General features: G+C 41.9%; 1 protein-coding gene across 3 annotated transcripts in view; it reads left to right on the top strand.

Moving 5' to 3' along the window:
• Positions 1-12,047, top strand: part of LOC109913410 (thyroid hormone receptor alpha) — a 296,276-nt gene that overhangs the window by 260,890 nt on the left and 23,339 nt on the right. For all 3 annotated transcript variants that reach the window (XM_048614741.1, XM_048614743.1, XM_048614744.1), the window contains one exon: positions 6,790-6,854. In XM_048614741.1, the coding sequence (XP_048470698.1) occupies positions 6,790-6,854 (65 nt within the window). The remainder of the gene's footprint in view (positions 1-6,789; positions 6,855-12,047) is intronic.

Raw genomic sequence — 12,047 nt, 5'->3', positions numbered from 1 at the left:
GCACTGCTGCCTCACAGCACCAGGGACACGGGTTCAGTTCCAGCCTCGAGTGACCCTCCGCGTAGAGTTTGCACGTTCTCCCCATGTCTGTGTGGGTTTCCTCCCACAGGCCAAAGATGTGCAAGTTAGGGTGGCTTGGCCGTGCTAAATTGCCCGTAGTGTCCAGGGATGTGCAGGCTAGTTGGGTTAGCCATGGGAATATGCAGGGTTGTAGGAATAGGGTAGGGTTGGGTCTGCATGGGATGCTGTTTGGAGGGGCGGTGTGAACTCGATGGGCCGAGTGGCCTGTTTCCACACTCTAAGGATTCTATGATGTGACAAGGTTTCAGGTGGAACCTAATGATTCTCAGTACAGGTGCAATTCAACCCCACCCTTCATCAAACTAGGGAACAAAGAGAGAGTGATTTAAATATTCTGTGCTCATTTATATTTTAACAATTCATCCATTTTGTAGTGCTGATCTAGAAGGGCTGGATTGATTAGTGTAATACACATTGTACTTTTTTTTTAAGTTGCATGTTTTTACACTATATGTCATTCAGAATGGGTTTGTGATACAGGTGCAAGAAAAAGCTTTGAATTTGAGTTCCAGTGTTCCTGAATGTATTAATGGCACATTGTTAAAGTGAGAAAGGTTACCTTCTTTAAAAGTAAAAACTTTGTTAAAAATCATGATTAGCTTTTAATTTTGCTGTTTATTGTATCTGAAGGAAAAATCTGTAGGAAGATTGGATGCATAACAAATACCTCAATTTCTGGTGTTGGTGGGCAACAGTATCCTCAGGGAGTCTAAGTTGCTGTGGCAACAAGCACTTTATAACCTGTATGTTGCAGCCTGGTCTATGGATAGCAATGGTGGAGAGTCCAATTTATCTCCATCACATGAGTGAACAAGAATCTTCCCCACTCTGCCATTATCACGGAATGGAAAGATTTGCAGATTGATCCTTGACCTGTACTGAATATACACCATCCATGACCATCAAGTCTGGGATAGGGCTCAAACTCAAAGCTTCTGGCTCAGAGGCAAGAGCACTACTGACTGTACCCTTCCATTTATTTAGCATCTTTAAACATCCCAATGCACTTTTTGCGGAGTCAATATTCACATTTATCCAATCAACCACAATGAGCTTCAATCATGAACAAACGCACATAGTCAAACACAGAACAATTGAACACAATACATCAGATGCTTCTAAGTATTTTTGGTAAGATATGCCTTTCTGTTGGTGACCTCCACCTCCCATTTAAAGATTGCGAATTAGTTGACCTGTAGACCTGAGACTAGGAGCAAGTTTACATGGCGGAGGGGATGAGTAGGGGAGTTTGTCACAACAAACAAGCTGTAGTCTTTATTTGCAACTCCAGTGAACTTGCTAATGCCTCTAGACTTAGTTCATGCATGCTAATTGTCATTCCATTCTGGAAACAACATATATGAATTGTAATCAGAAAGAACATATACACTCAATACATCTGTTTCAACTCAACAAAGTAAGTAATGGCCACCCTGTAGTTCATTTCTCAGAGCAATTTTTTTAACCAAAACCTGCGTTGTTTAAAATTAAAGCAAAAATTGGCAGTTAATTGGCAGTTATCATTAAATGGTTCATTCTCCATGGGAATACCTCTACCAATCAGAATCCACTTACCAACAAATCAGAACTTGCTTTTCATACAGTGTAAATGTTGCTTTTCTTTTACTTTGGAATTTCTTGCAAATTGTCCTGACAGATACAGTTCAGATACCTTTGACAAATTATGTCTTTTCAGCAAAACTCAAGCTCTGTACTAAGAAATGACTTCTGTTTTATTGCCTTTCCCAATGAAATAGATGATGGACTTCTGAAACGTTATCAGCCCGTCCTTCCTAAGAACTCAAGAGTTAAATTACAGGAGAAAGGAAAAGTACTGACAAAAAAAATTCAAATAAGGGGCAAAAATATATTAGCAGGTTTTGAGATTTCTGTACCTTTAAACTCTTTGAGTTCTTCTTTTAAACACCAAATTGAATGGTCAACAGATAGAGAGCATGTTAGAACACCTCACTCCCTGCCTTGTATATTATGTTAAAGTAGTCTCCTAGCATCTGAGATACAGATGTGGCATTAATAGATTTCTAAGCTGCTATGTTCAAATCAACATCCATTAATTTTCTGGCTGATATTCCTGCAGTGACCTTTCAGATTTCCCTCCCAAAGTTATGTGCATTTCTTCTTGATCTGAAAATAAGGACTTTATGTTTGCTGAACTCAAAAAGATCTTCAGGCAAAGGCTGTCAGAACAAATCAAGTAAGTAACTCGTCCATGGTCACTAGTGTGCAGAGTGCATGGAGATAGGAAAGTGATGGGATTAAACAGTGAAAAACTGCCCAGCAGCAGGGATTTGTAATTAAGACTGAATTTTAATAAAGCTATGAAGAAGATAAGAGGTTTACCTCCTCGAGGGTTGAAGAAAAGAACCATGACCTTACAATGAATAAACTGAGCATGGTAGTTAGATTTTACTTTTATTTTCTGATGTCAGTTCTTAAAGAGGAATTGTCGATATATGTTCTCCCCTTAATTTGTTGCATGGACATTGGGGTTTCCAACTCCAGATGGACATATTCCTGGAGCTTTGATCACATGACCTTATCAAATTACTCATGTTTGAAATTTGCTGTCATAGTTTGCCTAAGAATAGTTGGGACCCGGGAACTGAGTGCACTTGCTGCAGTTAGTTGGGAAACGTTTGGTGAATATGGGGACTGCCCGTGCACAGGCAAACAAGGTACTCCATCCCAATGACACTGCGGTACAATCACATATAAAGTCTGGGTGAGTAGAATCAGCGGCGAGATATCTCCTTTCCTTGCATCTCCCTTTCTTGTCTCTTAACTCAAGGCTTAAATTATAGGGGAAAGGAAAAGTACTGACAAAAAAAATTTAAATAAGGAGCAAAAACGTTTTGGTGGGTGTTGAGGTTTCTCCAAATTATACTGTACCTTTAAATCCTGTGAGTTCTTTCTTTTAAATACTGAATTGAATGATCAACAGATAGAGAGCATGTTAGAATACCTCACTCACTGCCTTGTATATTATGGTCAAAGTGAGGAGTTTGCACATTCTCCCCACGTCTGCGTGGGTTTCCTCCAGGTGCTCCGGTTTCTTCCCACAGCCCAAAGATGTGCAGGTTAGGTGGATTGGCCACGCTAAATTGCCTGTAGTGTTCAGGGATGTGTAGATTAGGTGGGTTATAGGGGGATGGGTCTGGGTGAGATGCTCTGAGGGTCAGTGTGGACTTGTTGAGCCAAAGGGCCTGTTTTCACACTGTAGGGATTCTATGATTCTATGATCTGCTCTTCTAGCATTTGAGATACAGACGTGGCACTAGCAAATTTCTAAGCCGATATATTCAAATCAACATTCATTAATTTTCTGGCTAATATTCCTTTAAATCCAGTGAGTTCTTTTTTTAAACACTGAATTGAATGATCAATACATAGAGAGCATGTTAGGACACCTCACACCCTGACTTGTGAAACTAGCAATAGCAATTAATTTTTATTGATGTGTTTCTAATCTTGGTTGTTATTCTGAGCTCTGTATAGATAGTCATAGAGTCATACAGCATGGAAACAGACTTTTCGGTCCAACTTGACCGTGCCAACCAGAGATCCCAATCTGACCTAGTCCCATTTGCCAGCATTTGGTCCATATCCCACTAAACCCTTCCTATTCAATTACCCAACAAGATGCCTTTTAAATATTGTAATTGTACCCCCCCCCATCTCTTCCTGTGACAGCTCATTCCATACATGCACCACCCTCTATGTGAAAATGTTACTCCTCAGGGTAATCGTTCCCCTCTCATCTTAAACCTGTGTGCTCTAGTTTTGAACTCCCACACCCCAGGAAAAAGACCTCAGCTTATCCCTCATGATTTTATAAACTTCTATAAGGTCACCCTTCAGCCTCCTACTCTCCAGGGGAAAATAGCCCCAGCCTATTCAGCCTCTCCCTATAACGCAAACCCTCCAGTCCTGGCAACATCCTTGTAAATCTTTGGTCTACCCTCTCAAGTTTAACAACATCCTTCCTATAGAGGGGCGACCAGAATTGTACGTGGTATTCTAATAGTGGCCTCAGCAATTTTACTCACCGCTTTTTTAAATTTATTTGGTCATTATCAATGACCAATACCCACTACCATGTCTACTTGTGATGGAAAAAGCTGACCCAGCCTATTGTAATACAACATTTCCCCATGTCTATGTGAGATGACACTATCTGATTACTGTCTTCTTCTGATGCAGCTTCTATCAAGGAATCATAGGATGAAACAGGCCCAAATGAGGCCATTTGGCCCATCATACCCCTACTGGACATTCAAAGGAACTACTCCATTGCTCTCCTCGCCCCCATAGCCCCAGATTTATGACTGAGAGCCACTGACTTTCATGGAAGAAAGCTTGGTTTGAAAATTCTTAATCGGGCAAATGCCGATTAAAAAGCCCAGATTATTTGCAACTGAGTGGGATTTTTTTTTTTTAATTCATTCACACAGTGTGGGCGTGTTGGCCATCCCCCATTTTCCCAGAGGACAGTTAAGAGCCAACTACATTGCTGTGGGTCTGGAAACACAGACCAGGCCAAACCAGGCAAGGACAGCTGTTTCCTTCCCTAAAAGACATTAGTAAACCAGATGGGTTTTTCCTAACAATCAACAACAGTTTCAGTTATTATTAGACTCTTAATTCCAGATTTTATTTTGTCGACTTCAAATTCCACCATCTGCTATGACGAGATTTGAACAACGTCACCTGGGTTTCCACATTAATAGTCAAGCATTAATACGCCTAGGTCATTACCTTCTTTAGTCAGTCGATGCATACCAAAGGTCCTTATTTCTAACAGTCAGAATCTCAAGTGTACAATCTCAAAACAGCAGTAGCAATCTAAGAGACTGAAACAACAAAATTGGAATTTCACTCGTGTTATTTTGATATGCATGTTGCCCTGACTTAGTGTGAGATTGGCCCTGAATGACGCATTGTGTTACGAGTAAAACCACCAGTAGCTTGTAGTTGGGGTGGTTTGCTGCCATCATTTTCTTTTCTTGACCGAGCCTGAGGGCCTAATTGGTTTAGAGAGGTAGATGGAATAATGTGTCTTACTGAAAAGAGGCTTTTTGTCTTAAAGAAGATGTAGTTTATTGCATGATAGCGATCACGTACACGTAAGGCAGACATTGTTATCAAGACGAACTGAAAACAAAAGATGCTGGAGATCTCAGCAAGCCAGGCAGCATCTATGGAAAGAGAGCAAGCTAACATTTCGAGTCTAAATGACTCTTCATCTCTGATGGAGTCACCTAGACTCAAAAAGGGCAACAACACACTGCAGCAACAAGGAACTACACCAAGAGGAGGAGGAATACCTCTTCCAAGTGTTCAAGGATAATGGATATCCAAAGAACTGGGTCAGGAGATGCCTACGGGAACAGCATCAGAAAGATTCTACATACCCCGACACACTCATCACACTACCCTACATCAGGAACACGTCAGAACTCACGACAAGACTTCTACGACCGCTGGGCATCAGAGTGGCACACAAGCCCACATCAACCCTACGACAAGTGCTCACCCAAACTAAAGACCCACTCCCCGCCATGGACAGGACCAATATCATCTACAAGATCCCCTGCAGAGACTGTGAGAAACACTACATCGGACAAACAGGAAGGAAACTAACAACAAGAGGACATGAACACCAATTGGCTACAAAAAGACACGACCAATACTCACTCATCTCAATCCACATGGACAAGGAGAACCATGACTTCGACTGGGACAACACCAAGATCCTGGGACAGGGTGCAGAGACAAGCATGAGAATTCCTGGAAGCATGGCACTCCACGAAGCATGCTATTAATAAACACATTGAACTCGACCCCATATAAATTCCTCTAAGGAGGAAACCCAGAAGTGAGGCAATCCATTGCAACGGACCCCAAAGTTTTTAAACACACTGACGCTTCATCAGAGGCTGTACCGAGGATGTTAGCAAGCATGGTAACGAAACGTCTGCAGAACAACAAACCAGCTCGGCGAGCCAACCAACCTCAACATTAACCCTTCCAGAACTATTAACTTATACAAAATATTGGAGGGCAGTTTCTCTCGCATTGTGTGCATCTCAACTGACCTCCACTTGGAAACTGCTTGCTGGGAGCTCCCTGAGCAAATACATCAGCTGAGAGATTCATTTTAGCATTCACGTTGACAAAGCTCTAAGTCGTTCTTTGTCTGGCTGTACCACCAGCCTGAGTCTGAAACACACACAGTAACAGTGAAATCTGCCCGACAACTCACCAAGCAGTTCGGATTGGTCAGCTCAGGAGCTGGATTCTCTGATGGTTAAAGGAGAGACATTGGCCACTTACATGGGCAGGGGGAGTAAAAAGGACAGTGAAAAATATGAAGCAGGTAAATAACAGGATGAGCTGAGAAAAATCACACCACAATCCATTCTGCACATTCTTTCGCTGCACCTCGCCAGAATATGATGCATTATTACTGATAACGCTGGGGGTTACTTCATAGTCAGGCTTCCCTCTAGCCCTAAAGCCTGTGGACTTATTTGTGCTGTATGACAATGGTAATATATTTCTGTCCTTTTCTCAATCCACTACTTCATTTTACCATGGCCATCCAATGGCAACATTTGAAATTATTTCTGGAGATTGACAGATGCTGTAATGACTGAGTTGCATTAAACTCTTGTTTTTCCATTGCAGATGGCCTAATGGAAAGAGAAGACGGAAGAACAGTCAATCCTCAATGAAATCCACCAGCATGTCAGGTACTGTCACTCTTAAGTTTCAGAAAGGAAGAGTAAACTGGGAAGGGTAGGCTATAGAGTCATAGGTCTACTGGATGGACTAAGACAGTAATATTGCCATTGCTAGGGATGATGAAGAGCAATTGAGTTTTGTGTAAGAAAGCAACTTCCTTTGAAACTGACCTCACAACACAGATCGACCAACCTAATTCAGGCATGCAAAGTTTGTTCTTGCTAGCAGGACCAGCATTGCTGCCCACCCCTAATTGCCCTTAAGAAGGTTATAATGAGCTACCTTCTTGAACCGCTGCATACCATGTGGTGTTGATATATGCAGGGTGCTGTTAGGGAGTGTTCCAGGCCTTTGACCCCAGTGAGAAGTCACAGGTGTGTCAGGTATTTTCGAAGGAGCCTGGGTAATTTGCTGTAAGGCATCTGTAGACGGTATACACTGCTACCATTATGCATCAGTGGTGGTGAGAGAGTGAATGTTGAAGGTCATGGATAGGGTGTCTGTCATTTGGGTTGTATTGCCTTCGATTGTGTTGAGCTTACTGAGGGTTTTTGGAGCTAAACCTCATCCACGCAGGTGGGAAGTATTCTATCTCATTCCTGACTTATGCCTTGTAAACGATGGACAGGCTTTGGAGAGTCAGGAAGTAAATTACTTGCTGCAGAATTTCCTAGTCACTGACCTGCTCTTGTAGTCACAGTATTTGTGTAGCTGGCCCAGTTAATTTCCTGGTCAATGACCTTGATGCGAGTTACAAATGAATAGCTTAGATACTTCCAACTAAATCTCAAGTTGAAGGGTGAAGCTAGAGAGTGGTGTTCTGTCAAAATCTTGTCAGGTAGATCCTGCACCATGTTAAGTATCACAGAATCGCTGAAGTGTTGTAGTACAGAAGAAGGTCATTTGGCTCATGCCAGCATCAGTTCATTAAGTGTGCACCATTACTAAATGCCAATCTCCCAATTTTCTCCCAAAACCTTGCACATTATTGTTATCCAAATATTCATCCAATGCTCTTTGGTATGGCTCACTGAACCTGCCTACACCACTCTTCGAGGTAGGGCATTCTGTCCCCTGATGACTCTTGAAGAAGAGTAATTACGTACTGTCAGTTTCCTTGACAATATTCCTCTCTCAACTGACAAACTGAAAATTGATTTCGTTACTTTTTAACAGGGTCTTGTCGTTTGTAAGTTTGTTGCCCATAGATTGTCGCCTCACTTTAAAGCAATCCATTGTACACAAAGTCTCCATGGAGATTCTTGAGTGAATATAATCATCTCCACTAAAATTGCAAGTATTTCTTTTCACATTTTAGGAATTTCAACGCAGGAAAAGACCATATAACCCCTCCGACCCATTCAGTGAGATTGTGACTAATCTGTGACCTAGCTGGATTTACCTGCCTTTGTCTTGTATCCCTTAAAAACTTAGGAAAGCAAAAGTCTTTCAATTTTGATGTTAAAATTACCAATTGATCTAGCATCAATAACTATTTTCAAAAGGGAGCTCCAAACATCTACTTTTTGTTGTGTGGAAGGATTTCCTAAATTCATTCCTGAAAGGCTTGTCTTTAATTTTTAGAGTCTGCCCCTGGAATCAAGAGTTATGAAAATAATGCAGGAAAGGGTACTTGAGGATTATCAGATCAGCCATAATCTTATCGAATGGCTTACTTCTGCTCCTTTGTATTATGGTCTTACTCACACACTCTGCAGCCAATGGAACTTCCTCCAAATCTACACAATTGTTCCCCTTAATATTTGAAAGACTTCAATCAAGTTGCCCATTAACCTTCTAACTACCAGGGAATATCACCCTAGATTATGTGATTTCTTATCCTGGCTTAACAAATACCATTGACAAAACCTACAGTCAGAAAAATACTGATCGCTGTTTTAATTAGAGATCGGGTTTTACTTCCAGACTGAACCTATTAGATCCGTTTGATGAATCCATTATATTGTTAATGAGTCAAAAGCTGCCGCAAGCATAAACCAGCCTGAGAAATAATCTGAAGCTTCTAGAGAGCTCATATCGACCTCACTGAAAAACAATGTTCCCACTTGCTATTGGCAAGGTCTATACAATATGTTTTAGACATTTGTGATTTGTGTTTGAAAAATCTCTCGACTTTCTTTTCATCTCAGTTATGGAAAAGGCTCAATGATTCTCACTATATTGTGATTTAAAAGGGTCTTTCCTGTAAGTATGCTTCGTGGTTTCAGTTGCTATTTCCATTGATGTTGCCCTTATTCCCAGTGGGTCCTTATCCAACCCCACTGTGGTCAATTGTAGTCTGTTCCAAATATCTGTTCATTCGATTCACTGGGACAGTTTGGATAGGAAGAAAGGAACGGCATATGTTGGCGGTGACCTCAAATGGATCTTGAAAGCAGATTGTCAGTGAGGAACCTACAAGCTGTAGGAGGTTTCTCCATTACAGCAAGAAAAAATCAGAGATAATCGATTTTGTGTCTCCTCCACCTTAATGAATGAAGGTCTGTCTGGATTTGTTTACTGTAAGTCATGTTTGAGTCCTTCAGGGAATCACGGAGGGGGCTGGAGGGGGTAAGTGTGGTTGATAGTATGCGTACGTACCCTCAAAAAGCATTTGAAACAGTGCAACATAATTTTTCACCAAATTGAACCCCATGATATTAAAGTTGCACTGGGTTTAGTGGGGAGATGTTAGTGTATTGGCATTGTTACTGGTATAGTAATCTGAATAGGACCAGGCTAGATGTTTTAGGTACATGGTTTCAAGTCCCAGCTGATGGAACTGAATAAGGGATGGGAAGGAAAATGAGTTTGAGGCCGCAATCAGATATGCCATGTATGAAATTTGATGGAGTGTCAGAGAGCAATGATAAACGATGAATAGTTTAGCACTCAGGAAGAAAATACAGACACAGTGCCCCAAATCAAGCTGTCTGAAACCCAAATTTTCCAAGAAATGACATTTTCTTTTAATCTTGGTAAAATCTGTGATGATTTACCTGTTTCCAATCATTCTCACACATTCTGAGGCAGATAACTACATGTAACATTACTATCAGAATCAAAAGTGCCCCCAGGGCCTGTATGTCAAACAGTCATGACTGTATTTGCATCTACCAATAAAAGACCAAATGCCACTTGCATGCTGTGACCTCTCTTTATGCAAGTGGTTTGCTCTGAATGCAGTTGTCAAAGGCAACACACAGCTTGAGTAACAGTCTTTAAAAGTTCTTCGCTTGTTCTGATGAAGGGTCACTGGACTTGAAATGTTAACACTATTTCTCTCTCTACAGCTGCTGCAGAACTGCTGAGTTTCTCCAGCACTTTGTGTTTTTGTGTCAAATTTCCAGCATCTGCAGTTATTTTATTGTTTCAAGAGACGATTACCAGCATCAAGCAGAAAAGGTAAAAATGCAGGTTTATGCAGAAAGTGAAGGGGTGCTTTAAAAATATGGGCTCCATTTCGCTACTGATTATCCCTATTTCTGGTCAGTGAACCCTGTTTTCTAGACCACCCCATCTTTCAACACCTACCCAAGAGACACAGGGGCCTAAAATTTTCAGGCCTTTACCAAGCTCCTACGCAGGTATGAGCAGTTTGCTAGTTTGATATCAGGTTTGATCACAGATCCCATGTCCAGAATGAAGGAAGTTCCGAAATCCAGCCCAAAAATGCTGGATGTTGGATATCAGACCTTCATACAGTGGTACCCAATGGGAACTGGTATTCAACTGATACTGTTTTGGACATACATAGAAAACCTGGACTTGATTACATAGGGCATTGCTTCAAAATTTGAAGGTGACAAGAAACAATCAGGCAGAAACTAACAGATTTCAAAGTCTGATTTCTCACCTTGGTGTCAGGAAACAGGAGAAAGGACTGTTTTTGGCATTGAGCCCACTGCCTGGGCAAAATGGTCATTGTTTGAGATTTTGACCAGGGCAACCCCTTCAGTAGCAAGGAGACAGATGCCCTGTCCAATTGGGGTCAGCAAATGGACTCCCAAAGCAGGAAGACCAATCAGAAGTCTTCTCTTCAGCCTTTATGAAATGGTAACTGAAAAGGTAAAAAGCACCCAGGTCGCCCAATGGAGGTTGTTACTCTACAAGGCAGCCTTTAGCTGCATCTGCACCTCGGCAGGCACAGAGGAGTATGTAGGGCACGGACACCTGGCACCATTTCCCCATGCCCACTCGGGTCTTTTCTGTTTATTCTCTGATGGGATGTGGGCGTCGCTGGCTAGGTCAGCATTTAATATTCATTCCCTGTTGCCCTTGAGAAAGTTGGGCTGAGCTACTTTCTTGAACTGCTGCAGTCCATCTTCTGTGGGTTGACCCACAATGCTGTTAGAGGGAGAATTCCAGGATTTTGACCCAGTGACAGTGAAGGAACAGCAATATATTTCTAAATCAGGCTGGTGGGTAGTTCAGAGTAGAACTTGCAGGTGGTAGTGTACCCATGTATCTACTGCCCTTATCCTCCCAGATGGAAGTGGTCATGGGTTTGCAAGGTACTATTTAAGGATCTTTGGTGAATGACTGCAGTGCATTTTGTAGATAGTACACACAGCTGCCACCGAGCACTGGTGATAAAGGGAGTGGATGCTTGTGGAAGTGGTGCCATCAAGCAGGCTGCTTTGTGCTGCAGGGTGTCAAGCTTCTTTGGAGAAGCTTTGTTGGAGCTGCACTTACCCAGGCAAATAGGGAGTATTCCATCACACTCCTGACTTGTTTCTTGTATATGGTGGACAGGCTTTGTGTAGTCAGGAGGTGAGTTATTTGTCTCTGTTGATGCTGACCTGCAACTTCTGACCTGTGACCTCATGAGGCCCAAGAATTCTGCGGCAGGAGGACAAGGACAGAGTAGTGCAATGCACAAATACACAGACAGTAAGCTTCAAGGCAATAAAGTACAAAGTGCTTCATATCAATGGGAAAAGTGAGGAGAGACAGTGGTACAATTTTAAATGGGATGTAAAAACAGATAAAACCAGCTTTCCCTTTGAACAGGTGCTATGATGAGCCATTGAACCAAAAATTAAACAGCTCAGGGGAACTGATTAAATTCAAGTCATCTGAAGGTCGGTGGCCCTCCATACCTCTCAGTTAAAAGGGTGTGATGAGTCCCACAGCGAAACCCAAGCATATCATCCAAACTGCGAGGTTAGTAGGAACTGCTGATGGTGGAGTCAGAGATA

The sequence above is a fragment of the Rhincodon typus genome, chromosome 30, assembly GCF_021869965.1.
Source record: "Rhincodon typus isolate 14 chromosome 30, sRhiTyp1.1, whole genome shotgun sequence".
Classification (NCBI taxonomy): domain Eukaryota; kingdom Metazoa; phylum Chordata; class Chondrichthyes; order Orectolobiformes; family Rhincodontidae; genus Rhincodon; species Rhincodon typus.
The sequence above is the reverse complement of the archived record's forward strand: the minus strand, read 5'-3'. Positions and strand labels throughout refer to the sequence as shown.